We start from the raw sequence: 23911 nt of genomic DNA on the forward strand, positions 1-23911 counted from the left end.
GTTCTCCCCGTGACCTGCGTGGGTTTTCTCTGGGTGCTCTGGTTTCCTCCCACACTCCAAATACGTACGGGTTTGTAGGTTAATTGGCTTTGGTAAAAGTTGTATAATTGTCCCTAGTGTGCGTAGGATAGTGTCAGTGTGTGGATTGCTGGTTGGTGGTCGCTGGTTGGACTCGGTGGGCCGAAGGGCCTGTTTCCACGCTGTATCTCTGAGCTAAACTAAACTAAGCCGTGAAGCTGCTGTTCTACCAGTTGCACCACTTTGCCTCATCATCAGCTGTATATAAAATAGCACTCGGCATTCCTGCAAGGAAGAGTAGTGTCCACTGGCTTCAAAGCCAATATTCTCAAGTACCTCCCTTCAAAGCACATCTTCCCCAGCCAACAATGGGCCAGTATGGACTCCACCCTTCTTGGGGTCACCTGTTGCCGGCTCTGTCTTTTTCTCGCCTTATCCATGGTTCAGTTTGAAGGGTTCCAACACGAAACGTCACCTATTCCTTTTCTCCATAGATGCTGCCTGATCCGCTGAGTTACTCCGGCATTTTATGTCTATATTCGGTATGAACCAGCATCTCCAGTTCCATCCCACACAACTAATCCTAATGCTGTCTGGGTTGGGGGAGGGGTGGTGGATTGAACAGACATGAATGGTTTTCTCTGGAGTGCTGGAGATTGAAGGGTGTCCTGCTAAGAAACTTTTTTTGGTAAAGTTGGCTGAAGTTTGCAAACATTTCTCAGTGCCGCAATCAATGACACTAATTTCCATGTGTGTGAAGCCAGTGGCAGCGGGTTCAATACAATACAATACAATACAATATATCTTTATTGTCATTGTACCCAGGGGTACAACGAGATTGGGAATGCGCCTCCCATACGATGCACTAATTTAGGTAATTTAGACAGCAGCAACCCAACGAAACGAACAGTTGTAACAGTTTTGGACAGGGTAAAGTGCAAGTTGATCTATGCGTTGTGGCCATCCGGCTCAGCAGGACCGGTTCATAGCAGCTATGGCCCTGGGGATGAAGCTGTTCCTGAGTCTGGAGGTGCGGGCATAGAAGGCCTTGTATCGTCTGCCCGATGGAAGGAGTTCGAACAGACTGTTGCAGGGGTGTGAATCATGGACTCTGGTGCTGTCTCTGTGGAGGTTGCATGTTCTCCCTGTGACTCTGTGGGTCTCTTCAGATGCTCGTGTTTTCTCCCACGTCCTAAAGACGTGCTGGTTTGTGGGTTAACTGTTCTCTGTAAATTACCCCGAGTGTGCTGGGAGTGGATGAGAAAGTGGGGTAACATTGAACTAGTGTGAAGTGATCGATGGTAAGCGGAGACGGGGTGGCCTGTGTCCATTGTGCACCTTTCAATCAATCAGTTAAAAAAATTAACATCGGAATTCGGCGCTGGATGATTGATAGTGTAAAATAAATAATAAATTGGAAAGAGCAGAACAGATTGTGTTGTTGAGAGTCTGTTTCTACTTAATTTGTCCGTGCTTCCGATTTGATAGAAATCTGGTCGATGATTAATGAATGTAAGACCTGTCTTTTAAAAAAAGTGGATGAAACTTTTTTTTAAAAATGGGCCGATGTTGCACGAACGGATGGATATCTGATTCATAGATTCCAACGTGTACAAACTCTACCGGACAACGAGCCTGCACGCTGACAGCGGCGTCTTTCATTCTTCGAGGAAGAGTTGGAAGGAAATAGACATTCTCGCTGTAATTTACTGGGACAAGCAGTCTGCTGTAGGACCTCGGCGAGTCGAGCAGCATCTGTAGGGTGGAGGAATTGTCGACGTTTCTGGTCGAGACTTCTTCAATCTCCAGAGATGCTGCTCGACCCGCTTTGATGCACTCCCCTCCCACTCCTCTCTCCTCCCTCCCTCCCTCTCCCCTCTTCCCCCCCCCCTCTTCTCCCCCCCCCCCTCCCCCCCCCCCCTCTTCTCCCCCCCTCCTCCCTCCCCCTCCCCTTCCTCCCCCTCCCCTTCCTCCCCCTCCCCTTCCTCCCTCCCCCCCTCCTCTCCTCTCCCCCCCTCCTCCCCCTACTCTTCCTCCCCCCCTACTCTTCCTCCCTCACCCCTCCTCCCTCACCCCCTCCTCCCTCACCCCCTCCTCCCTCACCCCCCATTCCCATCCCATCCACGCCCCACCTCCCAACAGATGTTCGTTGCTCCAGATTCCTGCATCTTCACGCTCTTGTGACTCTGTAATTAACTGACTGCTGTTTTAACATAATCGGGGGAAACCGGGGGCATTTCCTGATTTAACAGGCAGAGTCTGGCAGAACAGATAGTTCATTTAAGGCACAAGGCTCAAAGTGCTGGAGGAACTCAACTGGTCAGGCAGTATCCGTGGAGGGAATAGGCAGGCGGGACAATTGCAGTTCGCAGCCCTTCTTCAGACTCTGAAACGTCGGCTGGTCTGATGCTGCCTGACCAGCTGAGTTCCTCGTGTTTTATCTGAAGAAGGGTCTCGACCCCAAACGTCACCCGTTCCTTCTCTCCAGATATGCTGCCTGTCCCGCTGAGTTACTCCAGCATTTTGTGTCTCCGGTGTAAAGCCAGCATCTGCAGTTCCTTCCAACACGTGTTTTGGTCAAGATTCCAGCATCTGTGGTTCCTCGTGTATCCATTTAAGAGAAATTGAATTAATTGGGGGTTTATAATCCCTGGATTACATTTAACGAAGGCAATATTTAATTCGCTTTTGAAGTTGTATTTAGTGGAGAAAACTGAAATACTCATAACTTCGGCATTAAGGATGTTGATAACAGGGCATATCCAATTCCCCGTTAACGCGTGTTTCTTTCAGCAAGCTGGTTTACGGGACTTTTCAATGAAGAAACAATAACGTGGGCTGTATGTGCTCGCTTGTTTGAGATGCAGGAAGTGGTGGGATGATTGTTGCTCGTCGCTGCTCTCAGTGTGACCGGATTGTGTGTGTGTGTGACCGTGTGTGTGTGAGTGTGTGTGACCGTGTGTGTGTGTGTGGGGGGGGGGGGGGGGGGTGGGGGACGACGACGACGACGACGACTCTGGAAGTTTTCAGAGGTGGGAGAGCAGGAGATGTATTGTGGCCCCGTGAAGATGTTCCCTGGGAGATGGCGCTAGGCAGCCGGCCGAGCGCAGAGATCTCCACAAAGTTTGGCCCGGCCGCCCCGGGGGAACGGCGAGAGAGTGCGGCTGGACTCTGGAAGGGAGGGGGGAGGTGGGAGGGGAAAGGAGAGACGGGGAGGGGACGGGAGCTGGGGAGAGAGGGGAGGGGACTATTCAGAGGGCTGGGAGGGAGGGGAGACGGGGGAGGGAGGGACAGAGGCTGGAGAGGGGAGGAGAGACGGGGGGGGGGAGGGGGGAGGGAGGGGAGGAGGAGACACACTGGGGAGAGAGGGGAGGGGACTATTCAGAGGGCTGGGAGGGAGGGGAGACGGGGGAGGGAGGGACAGAGGCTGGAGAGGGGAGGAGAGACGGGGGGGGGGGAGGGAGGGGAGGGGGAGAGACAGACTGGGGAGAGAGGGGAGGGGACTATTCAGGGGAGTGGGAGGGAAGGGAGACGGGGAGGGACAGGGAGAGAGTTCAGGACAGAGGCTGGGGAGAGAGGGGAGTATTCATGGGAGTGTGAGGAGAGACGGGGGAGGGACCGGGAGGGCGAGGAGACTGGGCTGGGAGGGGAGGGGAGGGCACTGGGAGGGGAGGGGAGGGCACTGGGAGGGGACTGGGCAGGGAAGGGGAGGGAGCGTGTGGGTGAGAGGCGGACACTCCATTTCTCCCAGCCAACATGAGTGACAAAGAAGCGGCTGTTCCCATCTCCAGGAAGCAGCGGCTGATGGCAGCGATCAGCGGTGGGGATCTCAGCCCGGGCCGCTTGCACTGCTTCATCTGCGGGGGCCGCATGAGCCCCGGGCGGGAGCAGAGGTTACAAGTCAGGGCCAAGTGCCCGGGCTCTGCTCGCCTGCCTTACTTCCCATTCCTCTTGCAGCAGGAGCCGGCTCCGGGGGCCAGGGAGGTGAGCTCGGACGGCTTCGTGTTGTCGTGCTCGGTGTGCAGATGCTTCTTGTCCGAGCAGTGGCTGTCGTTCGAGAGGTGCCGCACGCCGGTGGACAAGCGCATGTACTGGCTGAAGCGGCCGCACCAGTGCGACGGCCGCGGGACGTCCCGCGAGTGGAACCCCAGCCCCAGCCCCAGCACCGCCGGAGCCGCCACCGGCCGCCTCTCCGACCTGTCCTCCCTGTCCGACCAAGAGCTGTCTGAGCCCGAGCAAGAAGCCCCACTGTCCCGGGACAGCCCCAGCCCCAGGCTCAGCCCCAGCCCCAGCTTGTCCCCCGGCCCCAGCTTGTCCCCCGGCGGGGGCAGTGTCAGCGACGGCTGGTCGTCGGAGGGCGAGGGGCAGGTTGCCGACGCCGGGGGCAGCGGGGCGATGGGCAAGGGCCACTGGGCTTGCTTCATCTGCGGGGTCGGGCTGCCCCAGGGACGCCAGCACCTGGTTCACGTCCACAAGCAGGAGGGCACCACGGAGAGGCCCTTCTTCCCCTTCCTGTGGCTCCACTACCCCCCGCCCGGAGCCAGACCACTCAGCCCCGGCGGCAGCACCTGCGTCTGCTCCTTCTGCCACGTCTCGCTGATGCAGCAGTGGCAGGGCTTCGACCTGGCCAAGGTGCCCGTGTTACAGCGCCTGTACGTGGTGCCCCTGAAGGGCGACGGGCCCGGGGGGCGAGGGGACCGAGGGGGTTGCTACCTGTGCGGCCAGGACTGCGGGCAGGAGGCCATGTCCATCTGCTCCAGGACCAGGGGGGCCGGGGAACCCACGACCATGTACTTCCCATTCATCGACCTTCTCCCCTGCCCACCCAACGCCAAGGCCATGAGCCAGGAGGGCGAGGTGTGGTGCTGCAGGCGGTGCCGCGGGGTGCTGGAGGACATGTGGGGCGGCTCTGGGAGGGAGGAGGCCATCTCCTCGGTGCAGTCCTTCCTCGGCAGGTATCTGCAGACCAATGCCCGGGCCAGCAGCGCGGTGTGCCGCCGGCAGCCCAGGACAACTCACCTGTCCCCCACCTGCCTGCTGTGTGGCACGGAGCTGGAAGCTGGCAGCGAGTTCCAGCTGAGCGTCGACCCTCCCACTCGCCAGGGCCAGAGACAACCTTTCTTCCCCTTCTTGGCTGCCCGGCGTCGGCCATCCAGGGCAGAGTCGGCGGGCCCGGCTCCCACCTGTGTCCTGTGCTGTCACGACCTCCTGGAGCAGTGGTGGCAGGGGAAGAACTCTCAGCACCAGAGCAGCCCGTGGTCCCGACACTACAAGGTGGACTCCTTCGTCTGCTTCTTCTGCAGACAGGAGAGGAGGCGCTACCTGGGACTGAAGGCAGTGACGGTCACCCGCCTGCCCGTCTTCCTCTATGCCCCGCGGGTGCCCGACGCTCTGCTGGTGGACGATGGCAAACAGTTGACGATTGGCACGTGTGAGGATTGCTGGGCTATGGTCTTGGCCGGGAACTCCGCCAAACAAGGGAGCCGAGTGGATTCTGCATCTCCATCCCACAACTCTACGGTAAGATGTGTGTCTTGTTGATGTGCAGGTGCAGCCGTGAACTAGAAGTGTCCAGAGGTACAAAAACGTGGAGGTCAGGTTGAGATCTCACCATGATAGCTGGGAAATGTTTACTATTTATCGATGTCAAAGAGAACATTAGGAACTGGGGCAGAAGGTCAGATACGACGTGGAGACCAGGTTGAGATGTCACCATGAAAGCTGGGAATTTTATAATATGCATTGATGTGAAGGCCATCTGGCCGTTATCTAGCTTACAGTAAGAGTCGTTGATCTTATTCCACTAACTTACTGATCATCAAACTGCTTGACTCCCCTGTTTAGATCTTCTAAACATCTCTGAAGACCACCAAATGTATTCAATGACTCCACTTTCACACCTCCTCTGGGGTGAGAAGTTCCAAATGATCACTACCCTACAAGAGAATAAATCCCTCTCCTCTATCTTAAATCGAAGACCCTATATTCCAAAACAATGCCCCCTTGTTCTCAATGTTCTCCTAGGGGATACCTTCCTCTTGACATCGACTCCTTCAAGGTGCCTTAACACTTTGCACGTTTCAATAAGATCATCCCTCTTTCTTCAGATTTCCAATGACTAAACGATGAACCTGTTCAATGCCTTCAGTTCAACCCCTTTCTCACAGGAATACACTCTGGGAGCTTTCTCTGAATTATCTCTGATGCAATTGACAAGGAAAGCAAAATTGCCCACAATGTGATCTGACCAATTTCCCGGTTGGTTGTAGCTAGACCTCCCTACTGTTATACTCCCACTCCCTGTATTAAATACCCCATCCCATCTGCCTTCCTGAAATCTGAATACTACTATTAGTATTGGTGACCATGCAAGTACTGTATTGTAAAGGCCCATCGTGGTGTCTGAGGTTGATGTTGTCCTTGCCTGGTGTGCCCTGTGGCTGTGTGCTTGACATTTGACAGTCCCATAACATGGTCCAACTACCAGGATGAGTTTAAGCAGGTCACCTTGGGATGGCCTTGTTGTATTTGATCCTTTAAACGAGTGCCAAAATGCATCTGATTTCTGCTATCATTTTGGGACTAAGCCACATGCATGATTTGTGGTACATGGATCAAGCAGTGGGTTGGACATATCTGTACCATGCCACTCCGCTGTATTTCAGTCCATTGAAAAATATTTATATTTGGATCAATTAAAGTTAGAATGGGTGATTCCTCCATAACCTTGGTGATTGACTGAGCGTTTTTTTAAAAACACCGTTTCAGATCTGCTCAAATAAAGCTTAATTAAATGGACACTATCGTCCAAAGATTCTGTTAGTAACCAGACCGCACCCAGATCAAACCTTGGGCAGAGGCAAGGATCTGGCAAAGTTGTTCCCATTCCTTTCATAAAAAAACAGAGGGACCAATAGGGGTTGCACCAATAGTGCATGAAGCATTCTGAATGGAAATAATGAGGAGATGATCACCTACATGTGAAGTTGGATTGTAGTGACTTTATCCGAGATCTTGCCTGTTTAACACTAGGGACTTGCTCTTCCTGGTCCATTCAGATACGGTGTTCGAGTAGTAGGTGCTGGCAAAGGGTTTATCAATGATCTGCTAGTCTTGATTATCAGTATATTTCTCTCCAGTCAATGGAACTAATGTGATGTAAAATGAAAATGGACATTGTGAACAATTACTTACTCCATTGTTGTTATTGTTCCGGGCGATACATAACACTTTTTAATGAGGAAATTTATATTTGCAAGGTATATTGATGTTTGGAGTTAAGTATGGAATCTACATGGAAATGACTGCATTAAACCACTGATGTCTTGCAAGAACCTTTTCACTTTGCTTCAAATTAGTTGATCGCTGACGCCATTCACAGAATTCTCAAGAGATCTGCAAACATCAAGCAAACTGTAAAGGATGTGATTTGACCTGTTCTCTGCATTTCCGTGCAGAAAGTCCCTCCAGTGGGCTGTATTGGCTGGTGTTGGTTGATTAACCTTTGTTCTTGTTGCTGTCAGTATGTGGATCCCTCCTTGACAATTGGAGAGGTACGGGAGGCTTGCTGACTCATTCTGACTGAGACCAATTCACATAGTGTTACCACTGGGGCTGCTGCATAGTGAAGCAGGGAGTGAGTGGGTGATCTTTGCTCGTGACTTTGAAAATCCACCTGAACTGTGGAAAGCCGCCCGGCATCACCATGGACTGTGGTTACTCACTTCCTAATCCCATGTATTTCTGAGGAGGATATTGTGAGTGGTTGGGGCTAAAATACAGGTAGCCCCTGCTCTGGGAGTGCTTAATGTTTAGTTTAGTTTAGTTTATTGTCGCGTGTATCGAGGTACTGTAAAAAACCTTTGAATGCTATCCAGTCAGTGGAAAGACAATATGTGATTACAATCAAGCTGTCCACGGTGTACAGATGCATGATAAAGGGAATAACATTTAGTGCAAAGTCTAATTAAAGGTAGCCTGAGGCTGTCCAAAGTGGTCGATAGTAGTTGAAGACTGCTCTCTAGTTGTTGATAGGATTACTCAGTTGCCTGATAACAGCTGGGAAGAAACTCCCTGAATCTAGAATTGTGTCGTTTCACACTTCCGTACCTCCTGCCTGATGGGAGAGGGGAGCAGAAGGGTGAGACTGGTCCTTGATTATGCTGGTGGCCTTGCCGAGGCAGTGTGAAGTGTAGATGGAGTAAATGGTAGGGAGGTTGGTTTGTGTGATGGTCTGGGCTGCGTCCACAATTCTCTGCTATTTATTGCAGTCTTGGATGGAGCTGTACCCGAACCATACTGTGGTGCAATGTGATAGAATGCTTTCTACGGCGCATGTGCAGAAGTTGGTAAGAGTTGTTGGGGACATGCCGAACTTCCGAAGCCTTCTGAGGAAGTCGAGGTATTAGTGTGCTTTCTTGGCCACTACTTCGACATGGGTGGTCCAGGACAACTTGCTGGTGAAATCAGTGTTGCATTGGACGTCGTTGCCACAGAGAGAGGCGAGGCGAGGTGGGGTTGACAATGATGTTTGTTTTTTATAGTGATTTGGCACCATTGAAGCTCAGTAAATGGTGTCATGTTTAGTTTAGATTAGAAACAGACCCTGCAGCCCACCAGTTCACGCCGACCAGCGATCCCCGCACCCGAACACTGTCCTACATACACGAGGGACAATTTACAATTTTACCAAGCTAATTAACCTACAAACCGGTAGGAGTGTGGGAGGAAACCGGAGCTCCCGGAGAAAACCCGGAGGGAGAGATAGATCAGCCATGATTGAATGGCGGAGTAGACTTGATGGGCCGAATGGCCTAATTCTGCTCCTATCACATATCTATTTTTATATCTATCTAAAACCACGTGTGAGCGAGATTTTCATAATTCAGCGCACTGACTTGAGAGGATTTGCTTCGGTGCTCCAAAGTACTTGGCAAGCATCTTGTTTATTAAACACTCTTGCTGCAGAGGCTGTGGCTCCCATAAGTGGAAGAATGCACTTTCCTTTCTTATTAGGTGTGGACCTTTGAAGGTGTCTCCAACTGTTGCCTCCTCCAGAAGTGCAGAGTGCCACTTAACCTTTGGTGCTATCAGTCTGGGTCCAGTAAACCATTCTGGCTAAATGCTGCAGCTCACTGCAATTGCATCTCGCCCACAGTGAGTTTTTGCAAACCTGTTTGAACTTACACAGTAGGGCAGCATACAACATAAATATTTATTCACCTTTCACAGAGAGTTAAGCTTGGAAATGTTTTCCCTGTTTCTGCAGCTACCACCAACTTAATAAGTACATAACACCGCTTGATGGCTGTGACAGTCGACATCGCTGTTCTGCTGGGAGAACCAGGTTTTACATGTAATCTCCAGAGTAGTGGTGTATTGAGCAAACAGCATTGTGTGTGTGGGAGGGGATTTTTTACTACGTTTCTATCGCAGTTCACGATAGGGAGCCAATTTTCTCTATATCTTCCCTGAAAGTGCAGTGTTTAAAGTAATTGAAGTTTCTCCAGTTAAGGAATTAAGCAAAATAAAGGAAAAGGCCAGAATTAAAATATTTCCAGGATTAAAAATGATTTTGAACTATTTGGGAGCAGGTGTGATCCTTCCTTCTCCCAAACCTTGCTGATCTCTTAATTAGATATTTGCCAATCTGAACTTCAATGCTATTTACCTGCCTAGCTCCAAATGGAAACATAGAAACACAGAAAATAGGTGCAGGAATAGGCCATTCGGTCCCTCGGGCCAGCATCGCCATTCAATATGATCATGGCTGATCATCCAAAATCAGTACCCCATTCCTGTTTCTTCCCCATATCCCTTGATTCCATTAGCCCTAAGAGCTAAATCTAACTCTCTTTTGAAAACATCCAGTGAATTGGCCTCCACTGCCTTCTGTGGCAGAGAATTCCACAGATTCACAACTCTCTGGGTGAAAAAGATTTTCCTCATCTCAGTCCTAAATGACCTACCCCATATTCTTAAACTGTGACCCCTGGTTCTGGACTCCAACATCGGGGACATTTTTCCTGCATCTTCCCTGTACAATCCTCTAAGAATTTTATATGTTTCTATAAGATCCCCTCTCATCCTTCTAAATTCCAGCGAATACAAGCCCAGCCGATCTATTCTTTCATCATGTCAGTCCCGCCATCCCGGGAATTAACCTGGTGAACCTACGCCGTACTCCCTCAAGAGCTATAATGCCCTTCCTCAAATTCAGAGATGAAAATTGCACACAATAGAAATCTCCTTATAGACGTAGAAAATAGGAACTGCTTACAAAACATAAGGCACAAAGTGCTGGAGAATTTCACGGGTCAGACGGCGTCTCTGGAGAACGTGGATAGGTGACGTTTCGGGTCAGGGTTCTTCTTCAGGCTGATCAGCCAAATCTGTCTGAAGAAGGGTCCTGGCTCGAAACATCATCTGTCCATGTTCTCCAGAGATGCTGCCTGATCCACAGAGTTACTCCAGCATTTTGTACCACTTATGCACATGCCCAACAGCATCCTTTTACCTTGATCTTGAAATCAAAAGATTTTTGGGGGAGAGAGTTGCAAATTTCTGCCTGTTTTACAGTGCCCTCCATAATGTTTGGGACAAAGACCCATCGTTTATTTATTTGCTTCTGTACTCCACAATTTGAGATTTGTAATAGAAAAAATCACATGTGGTTAAAGTTCACATTGTCAGATTTTATTAAAGGCCATTTTAATACATTTTGGTTTAACCATGTAGAAATTACAGCTGTGTTTATACATAGACCCCCCATTTCAGGGCACCATAATATTTGGGACACATTGCTCACGTGTGTTTAATTGCCTCCTTAATGTGGGTATAAGAGAGCTCTCAGTACATAGTCTTTCCTCCAGTCTTTCCATCTCCTTTGGAAACTTTTATTGCTGTTTATCAACATGAGGACCAAAGTTGTACCAATGAAAGTCAAAGAAGCCATTATGAGACTGAAAAACAAGAATAAAACTGTTAGATGTATCAGCCAAATCTTAGGCTTATCGAAATCAACTGTTTGGAACATCATTAAGAAGAAAGAGAGTATTGGTGAGCTTACTAATCGCAAAGGGACTGGCAGGCCAAGGAAGACCTCCACAGCTGATGACAGAAAAAATCTCTCTAGAATAAAGAAAAATCACCAAACACCTGTCCGACAGACCAGAAACACTCTTCAGGAGTCAGGTATGAATTTGTCAATGACCACTGTCCGCAGATGACTTCATGAACAGAAATATAGAGGCTACACTGCAAGATGTAAACCACTGGTTAGCCGCAAAAATGGGATGGCCGGGATACAGTTTGCCATGAAGTACTTAAAAGAGTAACCACAATTCTGGAAAAAGGTCTTGTGGACAGATGAGACGAAGATTAACTTATATCAGAATGATGGCAAGAGCAAAGTATGGAGGAGAGAAGGAACTGCCCAAGCTCGAAAGCATACCACCTCATTTGTGAAACACTGTGGTGGGGGTGTTATGGCCTGGGCATGTATGGTACTGCCTCACTTATCTTCATTGATACAACTGCTGATGGTAGCAGCATAATGAATTCTGAAGTGTCTCGACACATCCTATCTGCTCAAGTACAAACAAATGCCTCAAAACTCATTGGCCGGCGGTTAATTCTACAGCAAGACAAAAATCCCAAACATACTGCTGAAGCAACAAAGGAGTTTTTCAAAGCTAAAAAAATGGTCAATTCTTGAGTGTCCAAGTCAATCATCCAATCTGAACCCAACTGAGCATGCCTTTTATATGCTGAAGAGAAAACTGAAGGGGATTAGCCCCCAAAACAAGCATAAGCTAAAGATGGCTGCAATACAAACCTGGCAGAGCATCACCAGAGAAGACACCCAGCAACTGGTGATGCCCATGAATCGCAGACTTCAAGCAGTCATTGCATGCAAAGGAGATGCAACAAAATACTAAACATGTCTACTTTCATTTACATGACATTGCTGTGGCCCAAACATTATGGTGCCCTGAAATGGGGGGACTATGTATGTATAAACACTGCTGTAATTTCTACATGGTGAAACCAAAATGTATTAAAAATGGCCTTTATTAAAATCTGACAATGTGCACATTAACCACATGTATTTTTTTTCTATTACAAATCTCAAATTGTGTACAGACGCAAATAAATAAATGATGGGTCTTTGTCCCAAACATTATGGAGGGCACTGCATATTTCCTAGATTCCATTCCAAAGGCTTGTTGTTAACTTTTAGACTGTGTTCTCGTGCCCTTGATGCTTTCCCATCAGAAGCACTGTTCTCTGTATCCAGCATGTTGAGTCATCCTAACATTTCAAATTCTCTCGATTAAATCATGTTACTTAAATTCTGGGGAGTGTAAGTTATGTGTAAGCTTTTAAAAAAAACCTGTGCTGCATCCTCTCCAAGGACAGGGCATCCTATATACAAATTCATATTTGAATTATGAACTGGAGTAGGAGTTGGCTGCTCCTACTGACAATAAGATCATGTCTGTTCAGATTATAACCTCTGTTCCATGTTGCCCTGTATCCACATCGACTCTCGTCCCCTCGTTTATTGAGAATCTATCTACATTCAAAGATTCTGCTTCTACTGCCTCTTGAGGACTCGTGGGCCTTGGAGAAAATATTTCCCATCATCTCTGCATTAAGTAAATGACATCTTGTTTTGAACTGGTGCTGAAGTAGTTCTGGACTCTGATCACTCGAGGAGACATCTTCTCCGCAGCTAAGATAGACGCAAAATGCTGGAGTAACTCAGCGGGACAGGCAGCATCTCTGGATAGAAGGAATGGGTGATGTTTCAAGTCGAGACCCTTCTTCAGACCCATCTCTATCCAGAGATGCTGCCTGTCCCACTGAGTTACTCCAGCATTTTGTCACTATCCTGGGTGTAAACCAGCATCTGCAGTTCCTTCCTGCACTCTTCTCCGCACCTACCCTGCTAAGGCCTGCTCGTGGTCCTGTCTGAGGTGCGATGCCCAGAATGAACTCCAGTACAGGCACTCCCTGACCCATGTAATTGTTGCGTTCCTTGAACCCTTGCCTCAGTCAGATTTTACGTAAGTCGGAATCACCATCCCCTTCCCCTGCCTGAAATAACTGGCTGAGAGTATTAACTGTCTCGGCTGTGCCCTGGGCACCTTCTGCAGAGTGTGGCATTCCGGCTAAGCACTGCTTGCCATTGCCGGCTTGATTCCGATGTAAACTTGAGCGATCGTGGAAATTACAGATTGCATTGATTGCACTAGGGACTGAGTTACGGAATTGTTTACGTAGGTCGAGTATTGCGTAAGTCAGGCTGTTGAGTTTAGTGTATTGTCACGTGTGCAGGAGCATGCTAATCCAGTCAGCAGAAAGACTACGTGATTACAATCAAGCTGTCCACATGTACAGATACATGAGAAAGGGAATAACGTTTAGCGCCAGAAAAAGTGTCTGCACTCCAGTGTTGTGGATAGGGATGGGTAGGTCAAAATCCATTCACCCTAAAAAAAATAATCATTCTTATTAAAGGCATGCATGGATGTGTCTGTGGAAGATATCTCTGTAAGAGTGTTTAAATTTAAATTCCTGGCCATATCTTGATGGATTGGAAGCATAAATTAAGGCCTCATCTCTCTCTTTGTAATACCCGCAATAAAAATACCAACATCAACTGGGCATGTCTGATTGCTTTTAAAAGGTATCCATTTTTAATTTTAAACAAGTGGCGTTCAAATGATGTAGACCTTTCATTGGTGCCTGCAAGTTTAGTTTGCGCTGACCAGTGATCCCCGTACACTTGCACTAGCCTACACACTAGGGACAATTTATAATCTTTATTGAAGCCAATTAACCTACAAACCTGTAGATCATTGGAGTGTGGGAGGAAACCGGAGCAACCGGGAAAAACCCACGCGGTCACGGGGAGAACGTACACACTCCGTACAGACAGCACCTGTAGTCGGGATTGAACCTGGATCTCTGGCACTGTAAGGCAGCAACTCCTTGCTGCCCATGTTTGTGTTTGTCCTTTAGTCAGTGTGGAGTCCAAGGCCATTGAATGTGGTTCCCACTTACAACTGACCTCCTTCCAGCACGCATTGCTGGAGAACTACTGTAAATGGAAAGCTCGGAGCAGTTCCCAGTTTTTTTTCTGTCCCTAAACACTGCTCTGCATACTGATAACTGGTAGCAGAGAGCAGAATAGGATTGAATTTAAGTTATTTAACTTTTTAAGTTCAAAAATAAACTTTAGTCCGAATAATATATTAAAAATATACAAACAAAATCTGGAAAAACTCTTCATAAATTCTAAGTGGCTATTCATTCAATGGTGTCCTGCTCAGTAGTGTTTGCATCTATCTTTAAAGAAAACATCACGTAGTCCTGTCTGGGGTGGTATCTCTTCTTGTTAGAGGGGTGTCCCCACCGGACTCTGCTCCTCAATGTCCAGGTGTGGAAGGATCCTGGACTGTGATCCTCCCTCGCAGAGCATTGGTGTTGGCTGCACTGAGCTTCAGCATGTCCCTCTGCTCGTACAAAGCAGTTTGCACAGTTGGCCAGTCGGCAACATTCCCTGATGGACATCTCGCTGTGCCGGGAGATCAACAAGTTTCAGACTGACCACAGAGAGTCAAACTTCAGTCGTTGCTCAATGCAGCTCAGTTGCACACCAAGCCTTCTGTGTGTCTGCAAACGGCTTCCTCTGAAGGTGCCCACCTTTTCTGAGGGGAAATAGAGATGGGAAGGAAGGGGGGCAGTTAACAAGTGTGGACAGAGTGGGCCTGCTCCTGCTGTATAGGCAAGGGGGAAGAATAGAAATGAATGCCCTTGTTTGAGGAGTATCTGACACATGCAGCATTAGTGTGTGTCATTCATGCTGCACTGCTGAAACCAGGAGTCCCTCAAGCACTTGCCTGCAGGCTGCAAATGGAAAATCCAGATGTTAATTTTTGTCACCCACATTACTGAATCCAACCCTTGGAGAGGGCTTTGTTGAGTTAATTGTGGGCTTTGCTGAGTTAATTATGACAAGTAAGTGTGCATTTGCCATTTTATTCTGAGTTGTGGTCTGTCATAACGTTGCATAACTGCACCCTCTAGTGCTTACACCTATCATTACACCTCCCCGGCACCTTGAATGGTGTGTGTGTGCCTTGTGAGACGCTAAGATGTGTCAGCACAAATGCTTGAGTCAGTACTTTCACATCAGCGGGAATTTGCAAGGTTGCAGGATTATAGTTGTGCTTATTTCCTTGGGCAGCCTTTCCAAGTGAAGTAAAGAGGCATCCCTCTCCAGAATGCCTCTCCAGCTTGTTTGAATGACTACCGACCGGTGGCCCTCACCTCGGTGGTCATGAAATGCTTCGAGAGGCTGATCAAGAACCACATCTGTGCCTTCCTCCCTCGCAATATGGACCCGCTGCAGTTCGCATACCGTCTAAACAGATCCACGGATGATGCGGTCTCCCAGGTTCTGCACACTGCTCTCTCTCATCTTGACAGCCAGAAGGGGGGCTATGTGAGGATGCGGTTCATTGATTTTAGTTCAGCTTTCAACACAATAGTCCCCACCAGACTGGCTGAGAAGCTGCTGAAACTGGGGCTTAACACTCCCCTGTGTGCCTGGGTCCTGGACTTTCTCACCGCCAGGCCCCAAGTGGTCAGGATGGGGAGACATACATCTAACCCCCTCACCCTGAACACAGGATACCCCCAGGGTTGCGTCCTTAGCCCCCTACTGTACTCCCTGTACACACGTGACTGTGTGGGCAGGTTCAGCTCCAACTCCATCATCAAGTTTGCTGACGACCCTGTGGTGGTGAGCCTGTTCTCTGATAACGAGGAGAAGGCCTACCGGGAGGAGGTGGCTGATCTGGCACTCTGGTGTCAGGACAGCAGCCTCCTCTTCAATGTCACAAAAACTAAGGAGCTGATTGTAGACTATAGAAGGGCTCAACATCCGAGGACGTACACGCCACTGGAGATAAATGGGATTACTGTGGATAGGGTGAGCAGCTTTAAATACCTGGGAGTCCACATCACAGAGGATCTGACATGGACAACACACATTGCCGCACTGGTGAGTAAGGCAAGGCATCGCTTTTACCACCTCAGACAGCTGAGGAAATTCAGAGTCTCTCTGAGGATCCTTCATTGCTTGTACTCGGGCTGTAGAAAGCATCTTGTCCGGTAACATCTCAAACTGGTTTGGGAACAGCTCTGTCCAGGACAGGAAGGCTCTGCGGAGAGTAGTGCGTTCGGCTGAACGCACTATGGGAACTACATTCGCTCCCCTGCAGGACCTATACATCAGGAGGTGCAGATCCAGAGCCAGCAACATTATGGGGGACCCCTACCACCCCAGCAACGGACTGTTCCAACTGCTACGGTCAGGCAAACGCCTCCGCTGTCACGCTGTGAAAACAGAGAGGATGAGACGGAGTTTCCTCCCACAGGCCATCAGGACTGTTAACTCTTATATCACCAGGGACTAATTTACTGTATTAATTTATTTTTTGTGTTGTGTCTTTTTAAAAGAAAATTCTATTCTGTTTTGTAGTTTTAGCACAATCTGCAGGCGTTGCCACTTTCATTTCACTGCACATCTTGTATGTGTATGTGACAAATAATGTAGACTTGACTTGACTTGACTCCATTGCATCCTGTCAAGTTCCTCTGCGTGAGAGAGAGATCGCATATAGAACATAAGAATGTTAGGAGCCGCAGCAGACCACTCGGCCCCTCAAACCTGTCCCTCCATTCATTATGATCATGGCCGATATTGGGACATAAAATCATGAGGGGAATAGATAGGGTCAATGCACACAGTCTTTTACCCAGAGTAGGGGAATCAAGAACCAGAGGACATAGATTTAAGGTGAGAGTAGACAGATTTAATGGGAACCTGAGGGGCACCTTGGTGTGTATATGGAACAAGCTGCCAGTGAAGGTAGTTGAGGCAGTTGCTATATAAGACATTTGAACAGGCACATGATAGGAATAGTTTAGAGGGATATGGGCCAAACGTGGCTGGTGGGAACAGCTCCATCCAAGACGGTAAGAAATTGCAGAGAATTGTGGATGCACCCAGACCATCACACAAACCAACCTTCCTTTCCATTGAATCCATCTGCACTTCATGTTGCCTCGGCAAGGCCAGCTGCATAATCAAGGACCAATTTCACCCCGGACACTACCTCTTCTCCCCTCTCCGATCAGGCAAGAGATACAGCAGTGTGAAAACACACATATCCAGCTTCAGGGACAGTTTTGTCCCAGCTGCTATCGGGTAAGTGAACCATCCTAACACCAACAAGAGAGCGGTCCTGACCTACCATCTATCTCATTGGAGACCCTCAGATTATCTTCACTTGGACTTTACTGGACTTTATCTTGCACTCTACGTTAATCCATTTATCCTGTATCTGCACACTGTGGATGGATTGATTGGAATCATGTATAGTCTTTTTGCTGTCTGGATAGCACGCAACCAAAAAGCTTTTCACTGTACCACACAGTACACGTGCCAATGAACTAAATTAAACTATTAAAAAAGACACAAAGTGCTGGGAATAATTTGGTGGGTCAGGCCGCATCTCCGGAGAACATGGATTCGGGTCGGGACCTGTCCGTGTTGTAAAAAGATGCTGCCTGACCCACTGAGTTACCCCAGCACTTTTGTGTCTCGTAATCCTGTTGGTTTTTCCAAAATGCTTACGGTTTGCAGGAACGGTTGGATAGTCGTAGCTGGTGTCACTGGGGGTTAAGTGTCGTGCAGTGAAGAATGCGTGGAGGTTTTGTTTCCAAGCGAGTCCTGCAATCCTGCAATCCCGGTGGAGAGGTCATACTCGGAGGGAGCATGTGTTGGCGATAGGATTACAGCATTGATATCTGCAAAAACATCCAGAGCACAATTAATAGTTTTTGTCCTTCCAAACTTGTGTTATGTCTGGAGAGGGTATTTTGAGCTGTGCTACATTAAGCCACAGTTGGTCACTGAGCTGTCAGCATTGATGAAGTAACAAAATATACAGTATTGCCTTCATTATTATGGTTGCTGCAGATTAACTAATTCACAAAATAATTCTCATGATAACTTTGACATAAACTGGGCTAATTAAGGGGCACTTATAATTAGACGTCCCACTAGAAACAGCTTTGGTTTCTGAATATCTTGATTTGTACATAAGGGAATAATTAGATCATGAGCATGTAACGAGGCAGGGACTCATCCTCAGGTTAGTCTCTTTTGGGCTTGGGGAAAGTGTTTTAATAACTCATTTCTAGGTGGTAGCCTTGCTGATTGATAACATTCTTGCACCAAGTCAGAAGACAGTGGGTTCGAGTCCCACCCCAGAGATGTGAGCATTTTATTCAATGAGGAGGTGTTACATTTTTTCAAAAATGCCATTTTGTAAAAAGGAAGAAAGAGGAACAATTATTGAAAGGACTCCGAAAATAGACTCAAAACGCTGGAGTAACTCAGAGTAAATTGTCGCTCGCGTGCAGGATAGAACAGATGATCGCTGGTCGGTGTGGACTTGATGAGCCGAAGGGCCTACTTCCATGCTGTATTTCTCAACTAAACTAAACCAAGGTTTCAACAGCCTTGAAGGACATAGTGGTTCTCAACAGGGTCTGAATCGTCTGTGGGTAATGTTTCTATTTAATCGTCTGTGGGTGATGTTTCTACTTTAAGAGATAAATGCAAACTTGCCGCAAATGCATTAACTACAGTCAAACAATGGGCCACTCTGGAAAATCCTGACATCAACACTGGAGATAAGCTCCCTCCACGATAATGCCATTTGATGATTAAAAAAAACCTCAAGCTTAAAACTATTGCTGTAATTATGGCAGGAAAATCGATAGAAACGTCTCTGGGTCGACTGCACATGATAAGTCGTGCACTTATTCCCTTGCTCTGGAGTTTCTCCGAGCAGTGCGCATGATCAACGTGATGCACGGGAATAGTTTCACGTTTGAGACCCTGACTTCAGATTCAGTAATGTTTTATGATGTAACTTGATTTTTGCTGCTGCTTTGCAATCAATCCCATATATGATTTTTTTTCTCTCCCTTTTACACTCCTGCGTTCGAGGTTGCCGGGGAAACGATCATGGTGCTAGCGGTGCTGAGAGTGAGGATGTCGGGCAACTACCCTGTGGACCATGGAACCCAGAGGGGATGAGGTTACAGGTGTGGAATGTTCACGGCCTGTGTAAATATCAGAAGCCACTTGGGAAAGTGCTTAGGTAGTCAATACACGCCACGGTTCCAGTTCTTCGATTATTTAACTCCTTTTGCAGGGAATTAAGCCACGGGGCATGAATGCGCCATTCGGCCCCTTGAGTCATCTACCTCATTGCTGATCTTCACTTAAACTCCTATTACCTTCCTTAGCCCTTCTCCTGTGATAGACATGACATTGGAGCAGAAATAGGCCATTCAGCCCATCAAGCCTGCGCCGCCATTCAATCATTGCTGATCCATTTTCCCCTCTAAACCCCATTCTCCTGCCTTCTTCCCGTTACCTTTGGCACATTACTATTCAAGAACCTATCAATCTCCACTTTAAAATTCCCCAAAGTCTTTGCCTCCACAGCTGTCTGTGGCAATGATTTCCACATTCATCACTCTCTGGCTAAAGAAATTCCGCCTCATTATTCTAAAGGTACATCCTTTTATTCTGAGGCTGGGCCCTCTGGTTCTAGATTCTCCCATTACTGGACCCATCCTTTCCACATCCAATCCCTGACCCCTAGGCCCTATCCACTCCATAGGTTAGGTATGGATCTTAAGTCTTGAAAGTCTTATTGTTCCACTGTTCATAATCGTTTTATTTAAGGACAGCACGGTGGCACAGTAAGGGTGGCAGAGTGGTGTAATGGTAGAGCTGCTGCCTTACAACACCAGAGATATTGGTTTGATCCTGACTGCGGGTGCTGTCTGTACAGAATTTGTACGTTCTCCCCGTGACCACATGGGTTTTCCCCAGGTGCTCCAGTTTCCTCCCACACTCCAAATATGTGTAGGTTTGTAGGTTAATTTGATTTTGGTAACAATTGTAAATTGTCCAAAATATGTAGGATGGTGCTGGTACACAGGGTGATCGCTAGTCGGTACGGACTCGGTGGGATGAAGGGCCTGTTTCTAAACTCTAAACTAAACAGACTTTATGGGGATTTTTTCCACTGCTGATTTAGTATTTTTTGATTTCATTGTGAAACTATCATCATTTTGTGGCATGATCTTGATAGCCCGTCACTGAATATTCAAAGATGTACAACTATAGAAGGGGGCCGTTTGCTTTGTTGTCTGTACCAGTTGGAAAAGAGATACCCAACTTAATCCCACCTTCTAGCTCTATGTTCTAAGTCCTGCAGGTCACAGCTCTGCAAGTGCGCATCAAGGTACTGGTGCATTAAAGGTCAAGGTGCTGGAGGAAATCAGTAGGTCAGGCAGCATCAGGGACCCTTCTTGACTCTGAGGTTTAAGTCTGAAGAAGGGTCCTGACCCAAAACATCGGCTGTCCATCCCTTCCCCATATTCTGCCTGACCCCCTGAGTTCCTCCAGCATTTAGTGCTTTGCTCAAAATTCCAGCATCTGCAGTATCTTGTCTCCCACTTATTAAATATGGTGCATGTTTCTGCTTCAGAGGAGGCAAAAGTATTTCTCCTCATCTTCCCTGTAATCAGTTGACTGTCAATTTCAATCTATATCTCTAGGTCTTTGACTTCTCTTGCAAAGAGAGGGATGTTTTTGCTGTTTATCCGATCTGGGCCATATGTCATCTTACACATCTCAGCTAAGTCTCTCCTTTGCCTCCACTTATCCAAAGAAAACATATCAATCTCATCTAATTTTTCCTCTTGGCTACAATTTTCACTCTCGCCAACACCCGCATAAATCCTCTCGACACCCTCTCCGCTGCAGGCTCGTCTGTTCTGTAATGTGGAGACCAGAATTGAATGCAGTAGTGAAGCTGTTGGCTTACAGTTATATGCATTGGTTCCTTTGTTATCACATGTACCAAGGTACCGTGACATTTTTTTGTTTTTTACATGGTGTGGGGTTGAGTTCAGTAAATAGTGCATAGAAACAGCGTACTGAGTCCATTTGCAAGAGTGGCCATGGTTTGGTGCCATCTCACAGTCCCAACTGCAGCTGGCCATGAAGGCTCGTTGCAGCCATCACCTCCATCTGGTCATCCCGCGAGGAATCCATCGGGGAAAGAATAATGGTGGGCCTTGCGTGGGGGACCGACGTGGGGGGGAGGGGAGGGGGAACAAAGGGAAACCTGGCGGGGGGGGGACTTTGTAACTTTGCAAGCGCCCTCTATGTGGCAACTATTTGCACATCTTGGGTACGCAAACAAAGAATTTCACCGTCCCTCTCCTTGTCGGGCCATCTTCCACCTTCGTGCCCGCGGGGCGTCTCCTGCAGTCAGTTTTCCCCTTGTCCGGCATCCGTCGCTGACTCCCTTCGCCTCCTCTCCGGTTCCCGGTCTCCGGGGCCGAGCTCGGCAGGCCCCCCCTCTCCCGGTTCCCCTAGCGTGCGAGCCAGGCCAGCTGTCGGGGGATGGCCACGGATCGCCGGGACCTGCTGTATAAAGTTCAAGAAAAGCCTCACCGCTCTTACACTCTATTCAATGGTGAATAAAGGTTCTTCAATGTCTTTAAGCAATCTTTTATTGGCCTGTCCTCCTTCCTTCTCAACATCCAACCTGAGCTTCCTCCATTTTCCCCACATTATTCAATTTGCTCCCATTTACACGGCCTCACGTCTTTGGGATGTGGGAGGAAACCCACAGGGAGAACGTGCAAACTTCACACAGACGGCACCTGAGATCAGGATTGAACCAGGGTCCCTGCCGCTTGAAAGCAGCTGTGCCACTCTGTGTTAATTGACTTCTGTGCGCATATTTGCTCATTCCCTCTCCTCTTGATTCCGCATGCACATACACAATGAAAAGTTTAAAAAGTGCAAAGTTGCAACAATGACTAAACATTTAGTTCGGTGTTGCAAAGAAGATTAGTGCACATGCTAAGTAGTCTGATGGAAATGTAAAAGCTAGCCTTTTGTTTCGATATTAGTGAGTTTTACTTGCTCTTTTAGAACTAACTGTTGACTGTGGCAGGGAGGTACTGAGTGCAAGCATCGTTATACGGACTTAGTGCCGTGAAAGGGGTACAACATGTCATGGGAAGCAAGTCAACAGTCTGTCAAGGATGAAAAGGAAGTTGCTTAGATGAGCTGTACTTTCCTCCTCTTTGCAGTCTGCGTGAAAGCTGATATTTTTACTGGAAGGCAGATATTAGCCTCGACGCATGATTCAATGCTGCTGTGTGCTTTATTGCCAACTCTGGTACGGTTGGCTCGGTGGAGTGTTTTTGGGCCGAGGGGCAACGTTGCCAGTGACTGGAGGAAAAGAAGCCGTTTGTAGCAGGAGATAGGCGTGACTATATCCCGCACCACCCACGATTCCACAACACTGGCGCGTGAGGGGGATTTGCCCAATTAAAACTGACAGCGCCTCATTTAGCAGGTTTAGTTTAGTTTAGAGATACAGCGCGGAAACAGGCCTTTCGGCCCACCGAGTCTGCACCAACCAGCGATCCCCAGACATTAACACCATCCTACACACACGAGACACAATTTACACATACACATAAACCAAGCCAATTAATCTACCTACCTGTACGTCTTTGGAGTTTAGAGATACAGCGCGGAAACAGGCCTTTTGGCCCACTGGGTCCGCGCCGACCAGCGATCCTTGCACATTAACCCTATCCTATACCCACTAGGGACAATTTTTACATTTACCAAGCCAATTAACCTACATACCTGTACATATTTGGAGTGTGGGAGGAAGATCTCGTAGAAAACCCACGCAGGTCACAGGGAAGACGTACAAACTCTGTACAGACAGAGTCAGGTTCGGATCCGGGATCTGGCGCTCCAAGCGCTGTAAGGCAGCAGCTCTACTGCTGCACCACCGTGGTCTGCACGAGGATTTGACGGTGTTATAGAGCAAGTACTTTGGTTTGAACTTTAATTTTTGTCTTTCTGCAGTTGTTTTCAGAAAATCATTGGTGGCAAAATCAAAAGTTATTTCTAAGACCAGAGGCCATAGCTTCAGAATAAAAAGACGTACCTTTAGAAAGGAGATGAGGAGGAATTTCTTTAGTCAGAGGGTGGTGAATCTGTGGAATTCTTTGCCACAGACGGCTGTGGAGGCCAAGTCATTGGATATGTTTTGATTCTGGATTAGTACGGGTGTCAGGGGTTTTGGGGAAAAGGCAGGAGAATGGGGTGGAGAGGGAAAGATAGATCAGCCGTGATTGAATGGCGGAGTCGACTTGATGGGCCGAATGGGTCTAATTCTGCTCCGGGAACTTCTGTTCTGTTCAGGTTTTTCTATCTGTTCTGAAAGAGGTTGGCATCGCTACTGATTGTACGTGTACGGAAAATTGGCTCCGGGAGTAATAGGGAAACTGTCAGGAGGAGGCTACACCATGAGCTAAATTGTACACGGTCCAACTCATTGCAGAGAGCCTCTGGGGATGTTGCTGGAGCAGTGTGCCAAACCCAGGGCTATCTTAGCTTAGCAGGGAGGCACAATTTTGTCTGCTCCACTGTGAAATCTCCTCTTCGAAGAAATGTGTAGGGAGGAACGGCAGATACTGGTTTACACTGAAGATAGACACAAAAATGCTAAAGTAACTCAGCGGGCCTGGCTGGAGAAAAGGAATAGATGACGTTTCAGGTTGAGACTGTTCTTCAGAACTAAACCAAAACTTTAGTTGTTCCCATCTTAGGTTGTGGCAAATATGATTGGTGTTTCTGACCCTGGGCCTGACGACTGTCTCATTATTGTCCTTGAGCCTGCGCCAG

The 23911-nt window shown here is 48.0% G+C and overlaps 1 protein-coding gene across 2 annotated transcripts in view; it reads left to right on the forward strand.

Annotated features, from left to right (window-relative positions):
• The first annotated feature begins 3774 nt into the window (after nucleotides 1–3774).
• gse1b (Gse1 coiled-coil protein b) overlaps nucleotides 3775–23911 on the forward strand; it is a 514981-nt gene continuing 494844 nt past the window's right edge. Inside the window, exon 1 of one of the 2 annotated variants that reach the window (XM_078400739.1) lies at nucleotides 3775–5538. In XM_078400739.1, the coding sequence (XP_078256865.1) occupies nucleotides 3775–5538 (1764 nt within the window). The remainder of the gene's footprint in view (nucleotides 5539–23911) is intronic. The other variant, XM_078400740.1, reaches the window with a different exon arrangement.

Source organism: Rhinoraja longicauda, chromosome 6 (assembly GCF_053455715.1).
Source record: "Rhinoraja longicauda isolate Sanriku21f chromosome 6, sRhiLon1.1, whole genome shotgun sequence".
NCBI lineage: Eukaryota > Metazoa > Chordata > Chondrichthyes > Rajiformes > Arhynchobatidae > Rhinoraja > Rhinoraja longicauda.